This window comes from Anguilla rostrata, chromosome 19 (assembly GCF_018555375.3).
Source record: "Anguilla rostrata isolate EN2019 chromosome 19, ASM1855537v3, whole genome shotgun sequence".
In the NCBI taxonomy this organism is placed as follows: domain Eukaryota; kingdom Metazoa; phylum Chordata; class Actinopteri; order Anguilliformes; family Anguillidae; genus Anguilla; species Anguilla rostrata.
The window spans coordinates 14,691,403-14,711,961 of record NC_057951.1 but is presented as its reverse complement, the minus strand read 5'-3'; the positions used below and the strand labels follow the sequence as shown (position 1 = coordinate 14,711,961).

The window sequence follows — 20,559 nt, the reverse complement described above, 5'->3', positions numbered from 1 at the left end:
AGAGAATTTTGGAGCATAATGACACTTTCTGTGGACGTTAATTGTCACTAAGCAACATAGAACAAAAAGATTCGTGTAATTCAGTGCTAAACCTTAAAACCCTGAACATTTACTGGATTTGCCATACTCGTGTACGTGCAGCTCAGTGAGATTTCTTCAAACGGACTATAGAAAATACCTCCATCATGTACAGCATCGTGCCATTTTAAGAGCTTGGAGTGCAGGATCTATTCGTAACTGAAGAGCTATGTATTGTGCCACAAATTACATAATCATCGCATTTCATTTGCATGGACATTTGGAAATGTATTCCCTGAAATTGCATGTATTTTGCATGTATTCCCTCCGAAATCCCTGAAATAGAGTATCAAGGAGGTTACTTGTGTAAAATATTTGGACACGGTCAGTGTCTGCTACCACCTCCAAACTACAACCACAGAACTCTGAAGGGACCAGAGTGGACAGTTTTCAAAGAGATTGTCTCGTTGGTTGTATTCCGACCTTTCACCCGGATGTTGCTATTGCGGCTACTCGTGCCGAAACTACAGCATGAGCAAAATGGAGCGGGAGCAAGAGCAGGAGACGACCACCTCACAAGAATTGCTTTCTTGTGGTAATGGGGAAGGTCCGGTATTTATTTAACTGTTAATGTGCTATTTCGGTGTGCCCTCTTACTTTACTCTAAATTACTTTTTTACTCGCGTATTTGTATCTTTCGAAAATTTCGAAGTCCAGCTAACTTAAGCTGTAGCAAACCGACGGCGTTATCTTGATAACGTTAGCATAGCACGCCAAACTGTTTAGAGACCTACAGCGAATGTGCCGGAAAACCAACAAAAAGGACTTTTTGCTTTATATTTCGTTTTGTCAGCATTGTAGGTAGGTAGCTAGCTAGTTATATATTGTTCACTGTACTCAGGGTCCTTGTGTTTGTAACCTTAGGTTTCCACGAGAAGCTGCTGCTGAAGTCAAAAGCCTCCAGCACTGGTGGTTCACTTCAGACCTCGAAAGTGCCTAGAAGTAGCGGTGAGTCTCCCTCAGTCTATCTGCAGTGGATATTACCGCGAGCTGTGCGGAAATGGCTCCCAGGCCGGAAAAAATAAACGAAATGGCGTTTTAGTTTATTAAATGCTTTAAATATCTTTTTCTCTTTTTGTTTAACCATAAGTGTTCATAACACAAGTCAACACAGGGTACGTTCTGATTGCACTAAACCTACAGTTGTTTTTAAAAACGTGTATCGAGCCTATTGTAATTTGTCAGCAGTAATGTCCTGTTGAATGAATGAGTTATATGGATATATGGGGGAATTTGCGGGTTACCAGTGTGTTTGCGTAGTCTACAGCGCGTGCCGCTTTAGTGAGTGACCTAAGTGTGTGTGTGCGCGCGACAGTGCTGGACAGGCTGCAGTCCTTCCTGCCACAGATGGCCCAGGCGAACCGGAAGCTGAGAGAGGAGCTGGAATCTGCTCCCGCCGGTCGTTTCGACATTGAGTGTGTCGACGACATCGAGAAAGTTATTGAAATGGTGAGCCAGGTTTCTTTGCCCTGTGGGCAGTTGACCAGTGATGTTCGGTCATGAGTACTCAGAAGCTGAAGACTTTTCTTTGTGTGGCCCTGTGTCAGGATGTGGCCCTGGTGGAGCTGCAGGACTCCGACTCAGATGAGGACACAGCGAGCGACAGCAGCTCCGACTCGGACTCCGACGGGGACGGCGAGGTCACGGAGGCCACCCTGAGGCTCCCCGGAGACGGGAAGAAGGGGAAGCCCAATATCGAGGTTCTAGAGCGGGAAGATTCTTAGCCTTTAGCGTAGGACTCCTCTGCACATAAGGGTCACTGGAGTGTAGCAGGGAGGGGCGTGTCTGCACAGGGCCGTGGGCTGTAACCCTGGGGTGGAAAACGTCCTCCCACTTGAGTGGGCTGAGTGGCTGATCTGGCTGCTGATGTTTTTGTCCAAGCATCACAATCCCAGTCAATCTCAGAAAAGGCACGTAGATGATTGTGCAATTCTTATTAGCCAAGCGCATACAGCAGCCTGTGTGTGTCTGTACCCCTGCTGCCACCTGTCTCTTACTGTCTTCCATTACCTTTCATTACCTCAGGCCCAGGTGTTGAAGGTTACAACCTGACCCCCTTTAAAATGAGGGCGTTGGCAGGCTTTGTATATTTGTGGAAAATGAATTTTGCTTAAGTTTATGTTGTAACTGTGCAGATGGCCCATTTAATTTAGAATGCAGAATGAGTTAGACTCGTCAGCGAGTAGCTGGTGTTCTGTTCCCAAGCAGCCTCCCCACTTCCACAACAGCCAAGGGCATCTTTGGATTCTTGGAGGCTCCCTAGGTTGCCATGGCGATGTAGCAGAGCTGTCCTTGTTCTCTGTTGCTGAAAGTTCTGAGAGGATTCCGCAGTCCTGGTTGGTACATAAACTCACCCTGGCAGTCAGTAAATAATGATACAGGGCAAGAAACTGTCGAGCTTAAGGACAGACGGGGCCCTCCTGGACCTCTGATCGCTTAAACTTCTACACTCATCAGTGCAATTTCCGTCCTCCCTGCAGTGGTTTGAGAATGAGTTTTTCCACGCGGTAGTGACACAGCGCCTCCTTGTGGATGTGTAAAAGCTGAATACTGTCAGATGAGATTACAGTACAGTGAAAAATTAATGAAATTTATGAACTTATATTTTTATAATTTTTATGATATGGGGGGGTTGCCTTTTGCAAAAAGGTTCTGAAGGTGCTTACCAGATATTGCTAATTGGGCCTCAAACATGTTATAAATTTGCCCTTGGAATCTTTGTATTGGGGAAAATCCGCACACAATATGTATTTTTCATTAAATTTCAAATGTAAATATTAAAAGTTTTTTTTTTTCATTATGGGATTGACAAGTTCTTGAGTCATTAACTGAATATTAATGTTTGAATGCGTGTAATACATTATCATCAGAGGGAACTAGATAAGGCAGCAAGCGAGGACTGAGATTGGCACTTAACAGCTCTATTTCCACCAGGCTTGTTTTATTATTGGTGAAAGTAAATGTCTGTCCTGTATCAGCACACAGACCTTAGGCTGAAACTGTAATCACCGGTATTTTATCAGACTGGGAGAAAGGAACTGTCTGAAACATTTGCTGTTTGGCCTCAGCTGTGCTGAGCCGTTTGTCTGAACAGCGTGTACCGGCTTAATTTGCACCTTCACCTTTTTTTCCTCTGTTTTTGTAAAAATCTGTGATATTTCAGAATGTAGGATGTTCAATTCACATAAGACAGAATTCTGATGGTGTACAAGAGTGTTTCTGAAAACAGCACAGTACTGGTGAGTAGTCTTGGATACAGAAGGAAACCTGACATGAGGTTTAGCATTTTATGTGTTTAACTACATGGCCAAAAGTATGTGGCATCCAACATCACATCCAATATTATGGGCATTGATATGGAGTAGGTACACCCTTTGCTTCTATAACAACATCCACTTTTCTGGGAAGGCTTTATACTAGATGTTGGAGCATTGCTGCAGGGATTTGCTTCCATTCAGCCAGAAGAGCATTAATGAAGTCAGGCACTGATTGGGCGATTAGGCCTGGCTCACAGTTGGCTTTCCAATTGATCCCAAAGATGTTGGATGGGGTTTAGGTCAGGGCTCGTTGGCTAGTCAAGTTCTAATACCAATCTCCACAAAACCATTTCTATATGGACCTATCTGTGTGCCCGGGGGCATTGGCATGCTGAAACAGGAAAGGGCCTTCCCCAAGCTGTTGGCACCAAGTTGAAAGTACAGAATCCTCTAGAATGTCAGGAACCTGCACAGGAACCAAGGGGCCTTACCCAAACCATGAAAAACCCCAGACCAAATGGTGTCCATGTACTTTTGGCCATATAGTGTTTTTGTATATTTATAACCAAATTTATACTTTGCCTGTTTCCTTTTTCATTTTCAAATGTTTGCCAAGGGCATTTCCAAAGTGGCTATGCTCCCTTGCTTGCAGAACAATGCACAATTAACGCATACAAAATGGCTTTTTAAAATAAAGTATTTTATAGAAACTAACTTTGATATGTTGTACAGTTCCAAGCAGCCTGGAACACCATGCTGAATAATACATCTAATTTGGACGAGGAGTTGAATCCTGCAAGATTATGTTGAGCAGGGAGGGATATCAAACCTACTCGCTTTAGTTGAAATAAATATCACCTTAAAATTTGTTTTTTTGCTAAATTAAAAATGGCTGTAAAAAATATATATTTCTATTACATTCCCACGTGGAAATGCCTGTTGTGCAGAATCTGTTCCAAATGTTCTGGGAAGTGTCAGTTCAGACGGGGCGGGGTGTGTGGTTTGAGTCCGGTCCTGGTGATGGAGATCCGCTCCGTGTTTTGATGCGTGCTCTGTCCTTCAGTCTGCAAAGGAGCCGGCTGTGTCCCTCACACACACACACACACACACACACACACACACACAAGTTTCTGTATGAAGTGCAGGCAGGGTGCAGCAGTGGCAGCAGAGCAGTCCTCGTCCCTTTGGCCATCTTGCTCTGAGCGAAGCCCGCGGGGGGGTAGGGTTGGGAGGGGGTAAGGTTGGGGGGGGGGGGTGTAGGGTTGGGGGGGGTGTGAACACTGATTTGAATGTTTGCTTGGCGGCCATCGCTGCAGCGGATGGCATTGATTAATTGAGTCTGGCAGGGATCTGCGCTCAGTATTCCACAGTCACGGCTTTGGTCCTGAGGTATTCGTGAAGGGCTTCCTCTCCTGCAGGGGGCAGAAGAGCAGTTACTGAGTTTGGTAATGCAATACGTTTCCCATCAGGCATTTGATCTGGCTGCACTGCATTATGGGAGGTTGAGGCAAAGGGAAAAATGGAAATATCTGTGTTGAGTTGCGGAAGACAAAGTTTAAAAGCGAGGAACATAATGTTGTGCTGAAATGTGCGCCTGGCACCGGATAACTATCTGCATTTGTACATATAGTTGATAATGAAATCGCAAAAAGATAATGGCAAGTTGGCCAGAGAATGATAGCTGTAGTACATGTAGTTTTCAGCTAAAGGGAGCAGGATTATGTGTCACTGGGTGGAACGTTGCCTTTCCATGTCTGTACTGCCCCCTAGTGGTGGAAAAACTTTACGGGTCCTCTCCCAATGCAGACTATCGGCCCAGCTCTTCAGACCGCACCCTGGCTGCCTTCCCCTCGAGCTCTCTTACATTAAATCAGGCTATTAAGGTATTTTTATGGTGTTATATTTCTCTCTTTTTTTTCGGGGTTGTTTGTGTGTATTCAGGACGTGTATTTTGGTTCTTGATTAACACGGTTAACTTGCATTCCTGTTTTAGTGATGTCACACATACACTCGCTGGTGTGAGGATGGTCAGGCACAGCTGCTCATATTAATCAGGTGAATGCACTTATGTCCTCTTCCATAGCTGCTTTGCTAAAGAGCCTCCGCTAAATTCATTCACTGTTATTGCTGTAAAGTGCCGGTGCGGGATGGGGATGGGATTGGGGTGGGGTGGATGAGATTGGGGGATGGGGGGTGGGTGGGGATGGGGGATGGGATTGGGGGGGTGGGGTGGATGAGATTGGGGGTGGGGTGGATGAGATTGGGGGGTGGGGGGGCTCACCGAGGTCCTTGCCGAAGCCAGACTGTTTGAAGCCCCCGAAGGGCGAGGCCACGTCGGTCTTGTTGTAGGTGTTGATGAACACGGTGCCGGCCTCCAGCCTGTCGCTCACGTACATGGCCTTTGTGATGTCACGCGTGAACACCCCGGACGCCAGGCCGAACTCCGTGTCATTGGCCCGGGCCAGGACTCCGTCTACGTCCCTGAAAATGGGAGGGGCCCGCCAGGCGTTAGTCTTGGATTCTTTACCGCACAAATGTTCAATCGCTGCACAGACGAGCCAGTGTGTGAGGTACGACGCAGTCCAACAGGCCTTACCCGTCTTTGAACTTTGATATGACCATGACTGGCCCGAATGACTCCTCTTTGGCGATGAACATGTGATCCTCCACACCGCTGAACACTGTGGGTTCCATGAAATAGCCTGTGACAAAATAACCAGAGTTTTGGTAACAGCATGAAGGATATTTCCTCCAAAAAAAAAGCCAAAAAATACTATTGTACCCCTGACTGGAAGCCAGTGTTCGTGTCTGCCGTGTTTGCTCTCAATAGAAGCAAATAAAAAAAAGTTTCACAACCACCTTTCTTTACGTTACCCGGCCTGAACCTGTAGAGTGGCTGAATGTCCTCTTCATCAGTGTTTTGCGTGTGTATTCTGAATTGGTCACATTGTCCATGTGATTGGAAATGGTGTCTATTAGAGACTGATTCATTTGCAATAGATGCAAAGCAACTCTCCTCTACATCACCTGTGGTTCGTGTTGCCTTGTCTGTTAACCTTCTCGCTTTTTGTGTGGAAGGTTAGGGTGGAAAGCCGAATACTCAGCAGGGCGGGACGTCCCACCTGGCCTGTCGACCCGCTGTCCCCCGTAGACCAGCGTGGCCCCCTCCTTCCTCCCGATCTCGCAGTACTCCAGCAGCTTCTCCAGGTGAGCCCGGTGGTTCTGCGGCCCGTGGTCTGTGGAGCGGTCCAGCGGGTCGCCTATCTTCATCTTCTTGATCTCTTCCACCTGGAGGGAAGAGGGCAGATTCTTTGAGATGACGTGCAACAGACTTTGGCCTTTTTGTCTAGTACCTACAGGGGGTTACCAGGATTTTCTTCATGGGGTGGCCGGGGGGGTCTCACTATCACCAACGGTTTATATTAGCCAATGATAATGCCCTATTTTAGGTGGAAAAACAGGAACAGCACCTGGGGTGGTAAATCAGATTCCAGAGGAGAGAGTGCCACCCCATTGGACACGCCCCTGAGTAGTGGTCACATGACAGACTTCGCTGAACGCTCTGATACCAATGAGAAGTGAGAGGGACCCTGACTGATGGTTCCTGGCTTGAGCTCCTTTTTGCAGGATCGTCACATGACCACAGCCGGCTGAGTTTCGTACAGTCGGCCAGAGAGGAAATGCCCGGCAGGAGAAGCAGGACTAACCACTCGGGTGATGTACTCGTCGTGGACGGACTCCTCCACGAACAGCCGGCCGGCCGCGATGCAGTTCTCTCCCTTGTTGAAGAACACGGAGCTCATGCCCTGAAATGGAGGTTTTGTTTCAGAGCAGGAACATCAAACTGAATTACTCTGCTGAGAGTTTAGTCTGGGCGCTCAACTTTTTGCGCCGGAAAGTGCAGTTAATACAGTAAGAATATAGACTCCATACGTACTGTGCTCATGCTCATCATGTTATTGCAAATGGCTAACTTGAGAAAACCAGGAAGACTTTTGTGTCAAAGCCCCCCTGTACGGAGATGGGTGTGGTGCTGCCGTGCACTCACCATGCGCACGGCCTTGTCCATGTCACAGTCGCCGAAGATGATGAGAGGAGACTTCCCCCCTAGCTCCAGGGAAACCTTCTTCAGGTTACTGACCGCACAGCTTAAACAGGAAGTGACATAGCATGTGACCAAGAAGTGCAGTACGTCAGTTCTGTCTAGTCAACTCTAGAGGAGCCCTGTACACTGCACCCTCAGGACAGGCCTGAATGAAGACAGTGGTCCGCAGGCAGTGTCAGTCAGACACCGGTGATAGTTGACAGTTGGTGACAGTTGTTCTCACCTCTTCATGATCTGCTTGCCGATGGGGGTGGAGCCTGTGAAGCCCAGCTTGCGGATGTCAGGGTGGTCGGACATGCGCTGGCCCACCAGGCCGCCTGCAAGAGAACAGCGCTGAGCGTTGGCTGACCTGGAGGACCCTGCTTTCCCACAACCCCCCACACCCTCACTCCTCTCTACCTGAGCCCGGCACGATGTTGATCACGCCCTTGGGAATGCCGGCCCTGACCGTCAGTTCTGCGAACTTCAGCGCCGTCAGCGGGGTCACCTGTGAAATGAGGTGAGCCAAGATCTGCGTGAGCGAAACACCTGCTGCATGGAACACCGTCTCTTACAGATCATGTGATACAGTCTTACCTGAGCAGGGTGATACCGTGACAGACAGGTGTTCTTACCTGAGCAGTGTGATACAGTGACAGGTGTTCTTACCTGAGCAGGTTTCAGGACCAGCGTGTTCCCAGCTGCCAGACAGGCCGCACTTTTCCAGGCAAGCATCATCAGAGGGTAGTTCCAGGGTATAACGATGGCACACACTCTGCACAGAGCAAACACCAGAGTCTCTGTGAGAGTGTGATCATTAACCAGGGCCTGATAACAGTGCAGCAGTCTGATGGAGCTGTACATGCAGGAGGCTACACACAGTAGAACAGTAGTCTGGCACAAGGCCCACACACCTCAGTTTAATCATCCAAAAAACAGATATATTGTTAAAGGCGTACTATGCAGTATTTTTAGCCTTGCTCTGATCCTGGGTTTGTAATCAAAGAAGTCTCCTCCTTCGTTATTGTCATATGAGAGATATTGTTGCCCTCCTGCACTCTTACCCTAGTGGTTCCTTCTTGGTGAAGGTTAGGTTGTGGTTGGGCCTGGCCTGGTTAATGGGTATCGTCGTGCCCTGAAGAAGAACAGAAGACATCACACTGGGCCCCTCCAACATCCCCTCCCCAAAAGATGGTGGAGGACATAAGATACACATGTTATGACACACATCAATGGAGAATTTGCAAACTGTAGTCATATGTCCATTGGGGAATTTTCTGGACATGCAATGAGACCAAACAATCTTAATATGTGAATATTTACAAAAATATTCCTACAGGATGTGGACAGTGAACTAAGTGGTGATCTTGTTAGCTAGCTTGAAAACTTATTAGCTAGCTTGTGTAATTGTTGGTCCTGTATGAAACTGTGGCAAAAGTCGTGAAGTTATTCAGTCCCAACAAGGTAACTTCCAAATGTCTAGTCTGTAAACGTGCCCAAGGACCGAAAAACCCAGCGAGTTGCTCCTCTCGGCCCTGCCTTTTCCTCTCTTCCTTTCCGTAGTCCCCGTCTAACGTTCCCCTGGCCATCCTCCCCTCTCTCCCCTCTCTGCAGCCGCCCAGCCAGCCTCCCTGTACCTGGATCTTGTCGCACCAGCCGGCGAAGTATCGGAAGGTCTGGATGGACATGCCCACGTGGGTCTTGAGGGCCAGCGTGTAGACGGCGCCCGAGTCGATGGCCTCGATGGTGGCCAGCTCCTCCTGGTGTTGCTCCATCTCGTCGGCTAACCTGGGAGAGAGGAGCACCCGTGAGTCGTGTGGGCCGAGGCGTGGGAACCTGCACCTGTTTCAGGTGTACAGGAGGTGCAGGCTTTGGCCCAGTCTAAGGAGCCGGTCTAAGCCGAGGCTGGAGGCTCACCTGTATAGCAGTCTGCCTCTGTCGCGGGGGTTCATCTTGCCCCAGGGCCCGGTCTCGAAGGCTTCCTTGGCTGCCGACACCGCTCTGTCCACGTCTGCCACCGACGAGTACGACACCTTGCAGATCACCTGAGCAAGAGACGGCACGCCATTGGCTGGGGACCTGGACCTCAGGACAGGTGTGTTCCACCCAGGTGTGAGCGAGGGCCGCCACTCACCGAGCCGTCCGTGGGGTTGACCGTGTCGTAGGTCTTTCCGCTCTCTGCGTCCTCAAACTTCCCGTTGATAAAGCACTGGTGAGGCATCTTCACAGTCATGTTGTTGACGTCTTTAGTTGCCTGGTAAGGACAGTGAGAGAGCAACACTCATTCCCTTTCTCTACTGTCATAAAGGCAAGGCTAGGGACAGTTCACAGATCCCTAACAGAAATTAAGCATACTGCAGTACCCCGTATATATGTGGCCTCTTTCATCATTATAATAATCAATTTAATTTATTTTAAAATGTTTTTTAAAATGTATTATACCAAGTCTGAAAGCGACCATAATTTGTTCATTTGCCCACGTATTGTGAAATGTTGCAGTGTCTTCATCTCTCTTGTTAACTTTGGTAGATGGTGGGCTCTGTAGTTATATGGGCAATTCTTTAATTTGCTGTGACAAATATGGATAGGTCCTATGTGTCTTATCATGTATTTCTATGGTGGTGTGATTTTACATCAGTGACTGACGCAGCTGTGATCCCTGTATTTGTGGAGTCTTCCTCCATTCCTGAGGCTTTAAAATATCTATGGTATGCTCCTGTGACTTCACGTCCTTCGCAGTCCCTTCCTGGTGTGAAATGATTGGCTCACATAGTCGATGATTAGCTCCTCCTCCTGGTCCTCCCCCCGCAGCCGCCGGACAAACAGCTGAATGAAGTGGTGAAAGGAAGTGGCCATGTACACGTCCTCGTTCTGCAGCTCCACCCCCGCACACTTCTGCTTAATCTCCTCCACGAGCCTGGGAGCCAGAGCAAGCACATCATACAGACACATGTACACACACACAAACACACGCACACTCAGCTGTCTCAAAACAGTGGACTGACCTGACCACATCCATGGATGCAGCTCCTGATTTGAAGAAATCCGTTGTGTCCTCAATTTTTGGAACATTGCTCAAAATTCCTTGCCAGATAGCCTTGAACAAGAACAGAGTAATAGAGGAATATTATATCATATATCATAGAAAGCGTTACAGTGATCATAGTATTACAGTTTCATGGATGTATTGAGGACCCCCTGGTGCTCCTTTATGCGTTATTGGGGGTCTAGGGACCCCATAATGGGAACCCTCTAAATAACTAGCTGTTCTGAGCATGTGCAGTGCGACTCATCACCACTCTCTTTGACAGTGGTCCATGTTGAGCCAAACCGAAACTCTTTTTTGATGTGGATTGTGTCCAGATTGGTGGTGCTGGCCTGTCATACACGTATGTCCTCCGCCATCTTCTTCTCCTCGTCCGTCAGCTCCACGCTGGTCGTCTCCCCCGAGGAGAAGTACTTGGCGGCTGGGATCATCTTTCCGTCCTCAAACTGCAGGTTTTTCACCAGGAGCTGCAAAGAATCGTGGGGTAGTGGAGACACTCAGCAGTGGTGACCCTTATGAAAATGATTTAGCTGTGTCACTGGGAGGTTTTAGTCAGTAGGGATTTAGCAGTGTCACTGGGAGGTTTTAGTCATTAGGGATTTAGCAGTGTCACTGGGAGTTTTAGTCAGTAGGGATTTAGCAGTGTCACTGGGAGTTTTACCGTTTTGTCGTCAGAACCGAACAGGACCAGGCCGCTGCTGGTGATCAGGCCTGGTTTGGACGCCCCCTCGATCTCCAGAGGTTGGCCCGCAGGAACCGTCCCGCTCAGCAGTGACGAGCCGTACAAGGTCACCGGCTGCAGACACACAGAGGCGCACGAGTATTACCACTCAGCTGCTGCTCGCAGGCCCCCTGTGGCCCCTGGAGCCCAGGGTGGGGCCCCTGGTGTAAGGAAACATGAGCAGGCAGTGAGTCCTGATGTACATCAGCAAGACCACCCGGGATATGGACGCCAGCACAAAAGTGCGGCAACAAAAGCCACTGGGCTGAGAAGGAGGGCACGGGGTCCCTGGATGTGCCGTCCTGTGAGGGTCAGCAGTGGTGTTCGTGTAGTGGTTGTGTGTGCGTGTGGGTGTGTGTCTGTGGGTGGTGGGTGTGTGTGTGTGTACTGGGTGTGGGTCGTGAGTGTGTGTGTACTTGGTGTTGGTTGTGGGTGTGTGTGTGTGTACTGGGTGTGGGTCGTGAGTGTGTGTGTGTACTGGGTGTGGGTCGTGAGTGTGTGTGTACTGGGTGTGTGTGGGGGTGGGTGCGCGCCTCTCTACCTCTCCGTTGATGAGGGTCCAGGCCCCGGGGACTTTGTCGTGGCCACGGATCCAGTTGTGGATGACCTCCGCAGGCTGAGCGAGGTTGACCTGTAGGAGACCACAGACGCCTTGAACTTGAGTGACCCCTCCCTCCCTCCCTCCGCCTGGGCAGGGTGAGAGGGTGAGACTGCTCCCCCTTACCCCCTCCCCAGGCCCTTCTTGGGTGACCCTCTAGGAACCAGAGGGACAGCTGCCCACCCCCTCCCCCTCGGGCCATGGCCTGAAATACGTCCTCAGGAATGGAGCAAGAACAACAACCTGCAGCTGGGCCCCAAGTTCATCTCCAACAACAACTCAACTGCCTCGAGATAAATTCCTGTGAGTTTACGGGATTCCCTTATGGAGGAAGGTAAATGCATTATTAATGTGTCGCAACACTACAATATATTGGCAAATATACTAATTATTAAATTACGTTAATTTGTCATTTGAAATTACTGAAGCCCTTTGACTCCTGTTTCGACTCTGTGATTGGACAGCTGCCCCTTCCCCGAGCCTGACCACACCCCTTAGCGCCTGTGTGAGTGGCTCACCTGCCTGACCACACCCCTTAGCGCCTGTGTGAGTGGCTCACCTGCCTGACCACACCCCTTAGCGCTGTGTGAGTGGCTCACCTGCCTGACCACACCCCTTTGCGCTGTGTGAGTGGCTCCCTGCGTGACCTCCGCCTTATGCCGTCCTCTGTCTGCGGGACCCGGGGGGCTTTCCCATCGGCTATCAGCTGCACCGCCTCCACCTGCACCACCCGCCAAACTCAGTTACAGTACATACCCCTCCACCTGCACCACCCGCCAAACTCAGTTACAGTACATACCCCTCCACCTGCACCACCCGCCAAACTCAGTCACAGTACATACCCCTCCACCTGCACCACCCGCCAAACTCAGTTACAGTACATACCCCTCCACCTGCACCACCCGCCAAACTCAGTCACAGTACATACCCCTCCACCTGCACCACCCGCCAAACTCAGTTACAGTACATAATCCCTCCACCTGCACCACCCGCCAAACTCAGTTACAGTACATACCCCTCCACCTGCACCACCCGCCAAACTCAGTTACAGAACATACCCCTCCACCTGCACCACCCGCCAAACTCGGTTACAGTACATACCCCTACAGTACATACCCTTCTACCTGCCCTGTTCACAAAACTTAGCGTTTATTTTTACATATGCCAAATGTACACACACTCATGCTCATTTGCAAGATCCTCCATTTCATTTGCAAGATCCTTCCCTCTTATGATCAGTTGACATGAGCATACATGAGATGGTTATAAGCTGCCTGGTGAAATCTCCATAGTTACCATGGCTTTGATCCCCTCGGGGAAGAGGAAGCGGTTGTACAGGGAGTCCACGGTGTCGTTGGGCTCCACCGGACACTCCCTCTGGAGCAGGATGGGTCCGGTGTCCAACCCGTCATCCGCCCAGAAGATGGAGAACCCTGCCTTCTTGTCCCCCTGGATCAGTGTCCTGAGAACACACAAGAGCCTGGTCACACTGGCTCTGCCCTACAAGTGCTCACCCCACCTTCAATTTATTGGCTACGCCCCTTCCTGTACATTAACAGCAAGCAACGCTGGAACCCCAGGCTAGCAAAAGGTAACACCGCCTTTTGAATGTGTTCAGTCAACTCTGTGACTTTACATTGAGCATTATCCATGCCTGATTTCCCACTGCTGGTTGTGGTAATGATATAGCATGAATCTGGGGAACTGGACCACGTAGCCTTGTGGTTTAGTTACTGTGACACACTGAGACAGTCACACACAGCGAGGCCTCTATTGCAGATTAGGTCAGGAGTAGAGCCCCGTGTGAATCCTGTGGGATAGTTTCTCAGCAGGACACATGAACCCCCCTGACTCTAACTGCCACCTGACACCTGACACTCAGGGCTGTGCCACAGCAGAGAGGAGGGTGTGTGAACGGATCACAATCCTGGGAAGAGCCTCAGAGATCCACATGTGGCTGGAGTATTTATAACCGCACGGGCCTCCTGAGTCATCTGTGCCACTCAGTCTAAGCCAGGTTGAACAAATGTCCCTCTGCTTCAGCTTGGCCCCTCCCTCCTGCCCCACAACTGCCTGAATATCCTCTTTTTTTCAAGTCAGGTGCAGATGAGCTGGATAATGACAGTTATGGACTTTATGATGACTGTTGGCCTTGATTATGACAGTTGGCCTTGACTATGACTGTTGGGCTTGACTTTGAGAGTTGGACTTGATGATGATAGTTTGCCGTGACTATGACAGTCAAGCCCAATTAAACCCTGCAGTTCAGTGAGAAAAGCCGACTGCATGCTGATCAGTTGCTCTCAGGAGTCAAGATGCAGCTGTGTTTCTCCTTAGTCAGTCTGACCCTCACGATTGATACGTCTGCCCCCCTGTTATTTCACTCCTTCTGATTGGTCAGTCCGCTGTTCCTTCTTGGCGTTTCGGCCTCCCTGTTGGTCAGTCTGCCCTTCACTCACCAGTTGATGGCGGAGGCTCCGCGGTGCAGCGGCAGGATGGAGGGGTGGTAGATGATGGAGCCGTGGGTCGGATGGTCGATGACGTTCATGGGGATGAACTGGCTGCAGAAGGGCATGACGTTGAGCTCCGCCCCCACCGCCTTGTAGGCATCCACCACCTCCGGGATTGGCTGCCCCTTCACACGCCAGCGCGGGAACTTAAACACGGGCGTCCCGTCCTTCTCCGCTATCACAGCTGTGGGGGGTTTACAAGAGTTACACCCTCAAAGTCTTATCACAAAAAATGCAGTGGTCTCATGCAGGGGTGTAGAACTGGCAACCCAGAACCCACCACTCACATACTCTATGCCCTTTGATCATCGATTTTAAAAAATAGTGTTATTCAGAGCTGTGATTCTCTATTTGTTACCTTCTCTGCTTTCCCCAAGGACAGCTGCTTTAAAGAAATATGGAAATATTAACAAAATATTCTTTTATCTAACGTTATCTGCTGGCTAAATCTACTAATTTGGAGGAAAATAATGGGCTTTAACTGCTTTAACTCAGACTGTTAATTCAATACAAATGAATAATAAGACGTATATTTACTTTATTTTACTTTGATTGTACCAGAAAATTGCACGACAGGCAGTTCAAAATACTGCTACCTACTCTGAACGGCTGCTAAATCGGAACTGTTTGAGGTCGAGCATCTGCTTTAGGCGTGCTGTGTGTGGTGCGTAGTCGTCTGGTTTGGTGTGGTGGCTGTGTTTTTGTGTGTGGTGGGGTGTCTGTGTGTGTGTGTGCGTGCGTGTGTGTGTGTGTGTGTCTGTCTGTGTCTGTCTGTGTTTGTGTGTGTACATACCTGACTGGCTGGATTTGCGGAGTCTGGCCCAGTCTAGTCTAACCCAGCCCCACGCTGCTACACTGGAGTTCTCCGAACTTTGACCCCCCTGCTAATCAGGAAAGACTCACCGGGTGCTGGGGGCGGGGCAGGGAGCGGGACAGTCCCCTGGAGGGGGGCCAGAAATCCTCTGACATGTCACAGATAGCAACCAGCTGTGTCCTCTCTGATCGGTTTTGGGACCAGGCCAGGGGTTGACCCCCCTCCCTTTTCCCCACAGTCATTAAACTGGCCCATCACCAAGGTCACTTCACCTTGGCTGTCCCGACAGGTGCAGGAATCACATGCAGCAGGAACGCAGGTGGGAGGGAGACACAGCAGACTGCTTAACTGGGCCAGCACAGCGTCTGCTGTAGGTAGGACGGCCCGGCCGCGTTCCTGGGACAGTCCCGTGACAGTCCCGTGCCCCACAGAGCGCCCAAAACTACTGACAGGGTCCTGGCTTCGGACTTTCTGTCGGAAACATTGTTTTCCTTTTCAATCTCAGTATCTCGCGCTGCTTAATTGGGCACTAATGAGAGATAATTTGACTTATTAAGGGGACAGAGAGTCCCCCTTCTGTCTGACGGCCGGTCCTGTGGAAGATGGCCGCTGGCTGGGGCTGGCTGGGCCCTCTCTGGGATGAGCACACACAGGCCATTGTTTGAGCGGAAGAACAAACGGCCGGGGGATCTGAGATTTCTTTCGGCATGACTTCACTCTCCCTCTGCCGCTGCAGCCCTTGCTGGGGACAGATTCTGGGTGCGCTGGGGACAGATTTTGGGTGCGCTGGGGACAGATTTTTGGCTTTCCGGTTTTAGGGGACCCCGGCTCAAATGCTGATGAGCCTTTTTTGCAACCAGATGCTTTTTGGTGAACTCATAATTTAATGCTGTGTCTAAGACTGACCATTACCTATGATAGTTGGCCTTGATTAGTCTCTGTACACTCACCTCACTTCAGCCACTAGGCTTTGTAAACGTGTCATTAATGTGTCCGTATCTGCGACTGCAATACGGGGAATGAACTGTGGGATATGGAGATAATGGGGTGTGGCTTATTTTCGGACAGTCATCACTCTCCCCCTGGCCTCTCTCCCCCTCTGCAGGACACAGATGTTGAGCTCAAATCAAGAGGAGGACAGTGAGAGAGGGAGTGGTCTGGAGTCCCCCCAGGTCCTGCCCCCCCTCGCCTGCCACTCACCCAGAGGGTCCGCCTTCCCATCCTTATCTGGAACGGTGAACACGCCCACCACCTTGTGGCCTTGCTTCCGTAGGTTGGTGTACACTTCCTGTCCAAAAAGGCTCTGGCCAATGAGAGCGAGCCTCAGTTTATTTTGGTAATATGCCTGTGGGTGCAGGGGAGAGATGGACAGCGCGTGAGGGAATGAGGGAATGGTGGGCTTGCCATGAGGTTCCGTTCACAAAGGCTGCAGCCATCAGACACATTACGGCTGTCCTCCGTTCACTCTTTAGATCTCAGCTACCAATCTGCATATGGGACACTGTTCATGTTAATCAGATTTAGCTGTGATGGATGCAAGGTTGGATGTTGCTGCTTCACTTACAGTAAATCTGTCTTTTTTTGTACTCTGATATTCTACTGCATTTTGCCAACAGGCAGCAGTCTTTCGCTAACTTCTAAAGACCAACTTTTGGAACGTGCAATGTTTATGACGCACGAGTGCACGTAGAGCAATTCCTGGTGATTGACGGCTATTAACAAATGTGGAACACCATTCAGTCTAACCGCCTAGGTTGTAGTCTTTATTGCACACACAGTTTTGCAGACAGTCTTATCTAAGAGCACTTAGCGCGTCATGCTCCATAGATAAAGAAAACAACAGGGGGGAACTTCTGCTAGAAGACACCCTGAAGTAAAAACAGGGATGTGCTGGTTTTATTTGCTTTACAGCTGTTCAGTTGTTTATCGATGCGTGTAAGCAGTTATTGTTCCTTTTACACAAACCGCCGTCTTTTCTCTATGCTCACCATCAAGAAAAATTTATATATGACAAATACAATTTTACGGTCACGTTGCGTATTATGGTAACATTTATAGATTAATTAGAGCGTTCCAGTAAATGACTGTTAGTGTACATCTGTGTTGGGTTTTTGGGTTGGGTTGACATTCCTGTAGCGACACCGCACGTTATACATTAGTTATACATTAGTACACAGTACATTGGTGACGAATCGTAGTCAATCGCATAGGCTACAATAATACATCCAGGAGACATTAATTCTGTTCAGAATGGTCAATAATAAAACCAGTCCACTCACTAAATAAATGCACGAATATCTCCGTGTACTGCAGTGTCTGCTCATACATTCTCCACTTCGGTTTGCTTCAACATATGGTTGAGAAAATATATCGCATGCGAGCTAAACTTGCGTTGCGAACACAGGATTCAAACACAAAGTGGTAAAAAAATGAACGCTCGTTTAATATGCTATTTTAGTGCTAGGAAATATAATATCCCTTCTAAAGGAAAGTTTTCCAGTTTCTTAACGAGCCGAGCCAGTGCGTAACCCGATTCCGTGCGTGTTCCCCGAATTTCAGCTCTGCTGATGCAACTCGCGCATAACATGTACAGTAATAAACCAGTCCGCAGGCAGACACAGGCTACTGTATGACAACGTGGCGATGAGGCGCAACAAACACTGCTTCTACGTAACATAACATAACAACACATTTGTAACATATGTCAACGCAGGCAACCCACATAACCTTGCAGGACTATGTCAACAGTTCGTTGGGTGGCGGTGATTTAATTTCTGGCCAGCCGTAATGATTCAAAGTAGCGACCCATCGCGACGAGTAACCTACAGTACCCTCAACTTCGCACTGCAACATGCAATAAGATAGACATCCCATGTTGGTATTTCCTTGCATCTCAAAGTAAACATGTGCCGATACTATCATCGTTAATTATTTATCTATAGTGGAATGTTATATAAATACTGCATGAATAAAGAATGGAACGTTACTCACCGTGCTTGTGGAAAATTTCCTAATGAACTGGTTGGCTGTCCACAACATGATGGCCGGTTTACTGATTTAATAATTATAGAATACAGGATGCGTCCAGCAAGACGGTGGTCGTGCGCTCCTGGCGACGCACACCTGTCTGTCAACCGTGTGTGTGTAGGTGACAGTGGTAGTGAACATGGACCGCCCACTGCTGAATACCCGGCACCTCCACCGAGTGGGCATGCACGAACGTAGACAGCGTGCGCGCTCACGATTTCCTTTTCATCATTTTCCTGCGCGTGTTTCTGTCATATTTTATGATTTGCGTCATTCTAGCCGCTCACTCGCCAAATGTGTGTATCATTCAAATCTAATTTCACAAGGCAGTACATGGTTTACATCACGATGTATAGAATATGGCGATGTACTTGAAGCACTTCCATCCGGGCCCTTATTATTCATGAAGCAACGGCCGAACGGGATTTGCCTTCGGTGTGGGATGGGCAGGAGCACGACAGGCTTACGTAACGTCACAGTGGCCGTGACGAGGGAATGTGGTTCGTCTGTTCTATTGTAGTCCCGCCTGGCTTGGGGCCTCGTGTGAAACAGAATGAACTCGGCTATAGAGTGTCAGCTGTAGGGTAGCCTGTACTTGTCCACCTGCCAACAGAGTACACAAATATTTTTCAGCAGTGCAATTATGTAATTGTATTTACGACAAAGTATTAGGGCATTTATATTTTCTCAGTTCCATATCTCATTTTTAAAATGTCCTGAGCCTGCTTTAAAAAAAAAAAAAGATTACTGAAGAAATTTACTGTGATTAAAAACATTCAGCTAAATGGCAAAGGGAAGACAATTTAAATCAAAATTGGCTTCATGCCATCTAATAGTAAACATGCTGAGGATAAACTGGTCAGAGCACAATGATAAAGCATTATCCAGTTATACTAGAGAAATCGGGATTTGACTGGATTCCAAAATCTTCAGAACAGGTTACACATCTGTAAACAACTGCTGACCTCATCTGTGAGCTCTAAACCTAGCCTTGGGATGACAGCAGAGTCATATTCTCTGAGTCATGCACAGGTAATGCATGTTACAACAGGTACATGGCATACGTATACCTTACGTACTTATCGACTGCAAATGATTGTTTGAAAGTTGTTTTTTTTTTTTAATGAAAACATTTACATTTTCTAAACTTTTTAAATGTTCAGTTCTTTGAATGGCGGTAATCAGCTGAACATTTTTACTTTTTTGACTTTGGCATCCCTGTATTGCAGGAGAGTTGATCAGTACCCTGTGGACTGGTATTTGAGTGGCTGTAGTGTGGTAAGTGTACCTGGTGTGTGAGTGACTGTAGTCAGGTAAGTGTACCTGGTGTGTGAGTGACTGTAGTCAGGTAAGTGTACCTGGTGTTTGAGTGACTGTAGTCAGGTAAGTGTACCAGGTGTGTGAGTGACTGTATTCAGGTAATTGTACCTGGTGTGTGAGTAACTGTAGTCAGGTAAGTGTACCTGGTGTGTGAGTGACTGTATTCAGGTAAGTGGACCTGGTGTGTGAGTGACTGTATTCAGGTAAGTGGACCTGGTGTGTGAGTGACTGTATTCAGGTAAGTGTACCTGGTGTGTGAGTGGCTGTAGTGTGGTAAGTGGACCTGGTGTGTGGAGTGGCTCTAGTCAGGTAAGTGTACCTGCAGCTTGCAGACAGGTGACCCTGCTGTCTCTTCCTGCACAGTCAGGGAGGTGTAATCAAACACACATCCACTGCTGTCCACATCAAACTGCCCTGCACAGGTTTTCCTGGTTCAAAGGTTCACCGCTTTTTCCCAGCAGAAGTGAGGACCAGCCTCCCACAGGGCCCTGAGCCAACTTCTGCGCTTAAAATAGTGTTCAGGAGGAGCGGCTGCCACTCAAACCCCGCACAGTTTTAGCCTATCATGAGCTGTCTTTCAGCTGGTCCGTAACACTAGCTTTTTTTTTAAATTATCACTCTTTTAGTTTTCTGAATGCTTCTGATAAATTTGAGCCACAGGTTAGTTTGTTCAGGAATCCTTAGTGTCCTAATGCTTGATCCAGCTGTTGGTTTAGGAGTTATGACCGTGTTTGCTATTGTGCCACATATTGACAGGTTTACACCAAACCAATGGACTGCAGTTCTCAAGTTTTATGATGATTAAACATTAACGCAGAAACTTTTCTTGTCCTGGGATTTTAGATCCTCCTGAATAGAAGTCGGATGCCAAAGGGTCAAACTTTCTAGGAGGCAGATTTTTAAGAAAAATGCCAGAAAATCCAAAAAGCCATTTTGGTCTTGGAGGCTTTCTGTTCGTCTGGAGGCAGGGAATCTGGGAGAAAAAGAATTCAGATTCTAGCACAAAAGGTTCGGTAGTTATAGGTCAAAATGTGTTGGGTCTTGCTAAAGTGCTTTTATCTGGCCAATCGGGGTAATTTATATCTAATCTGAGTTGTGGGTGAC

At 48.5% G+C, this 20,559-nt stretch overlaps 2 protein-coding genes and 1 long non-coding RNA gene across 3 annotated transcripts; 2 read left to right on the top strand and 1 right to left on the bottom strand.

The window, feature by feature from the left end:
* The first annotated feature begins 359 nt into the window (after positions 1-359).
* nopchap1 (NOP protein chaperone 1) lies at positions 360-2,878 on the top strand. The gene is made up of 4 exons (XM_064319104.1): positions 360-625; positions 943-1,026; positions 1,394-1,527; positions 1,626-2,878. Exons 1-4 carry the CDS (start codon positions 550-552, stop codon positions 1,800-1,802), a joined length of 471 nt encoding a protein of 156 aa, XP_064175174.1. The 5' UTR covers positions 360-549; the 3' UTR covers positions 1,803-2,878.
* A 344-nt stretch (positions 2,879-3,222) lies between these two features.
* aldh1l2 (aldehyde dehydrogenase 1 family, member L2) lies at positions 3,223-18,531 on the bottom strand. The gene is made up of 23 exons (XM_064319106.1): positions 18,100-18,531; positions 16,309-16,453; positions 14,244-14,478; positions 13,081-13,246; positions 12,438-12,505; positions 11,728-11,863; positions 11,127-11,261; positions 10,807-10,932; positions 10,425-10,516; positions 10,189-10,336; positions 9,554-9,673; positions 9,337-9,464; positions 9,057-9,207; positions 8,484-8,554; positions 8,089-8,194; positions 7,840-7,927; positions 7,664-7,757; positions 7,384-7,483; positions 7,043-7,141; positions 6,458-6,623; positions 5,932-6,037; positions 5,617-5,816; positions 3,223-4,747 (listed from the first exon to the last, which is right to left on the bottom strand). Exons 1-23 carry the CDS (start codon positions 18,145-18,147, stop codon positions 4,692-4,694), a joined length of 2,784 nt encoding a protein of 927 aa, XP_064175176.1. The 5' UTR covers positions 18,148-18,531; the 3' UTR covers positions 3,223-4,691.
* On the top strand, positions 13,241-16,376 carry LOC135245818 (uncharacterized). Its single transcript, XR_010327411.1, has 3 exons — positions 13,241-13,375; positions 15,398-15,482; positions 16,214-16,376. It is a non-coding gene; the product is annotated as an uncharacterized LOC135245818 (long non-coding RNA).
* Positions 18,532-20,559: the final 2,028 nt, after the last annotated feature.

What these genes read in the sequence shown, in the direction of transcription:
- nopchap1 (XM_064319104.1), top strand. Translation starts at nt 550, where the DNA reads ATGAGCAAAATGGAGCGGGAGCAAGAGCAGGAGACGACCACCTCACAA. An exon ending in TTCTTGTGGTAATGGGGAAG is followed by an intron (nt 626 to 942) that starts GTCCGGTATTTA and finishes TTGTAACCTTAG; the next exon opens with GTTTCCACGAGAAGCTGCTG. An exon ending in GAAAGTGCCTAGAAGTAGCG is followed by an intron (nt 1,027 to 1,393) that starts GTGAGTCTCCCT and finishes TGCGCGCGACAG; the next exon opens with TGCTGGACAGGCTGCAGTCC.
- aldh1l2 (XM_064319106.1), bottom strand. Translation starts at nt 18,147, where the DNA reads ATGTTGTGGACAGCCAACCAGTTCATTAGGAAATTTTCCACAAGCACG. An exon ending in CAGACAGAGGACGGCATAAG is followed by an intron (nt 11,864 to 12,437) that starts GCGGAGGTCACG and finishes AGGCGGAGGGAG; the next exon opens with GGAGGGAGGGGTCACTCAAG. An exon ending in AGGAGCTAATCATCGACTAT is followed by an intron (nt 9,674 to 10,188) that starts GTGAGCCAATCA and finishes TGTCCTTACCAG; the next exon opens with GCAACTAAAGACGTCAACAA.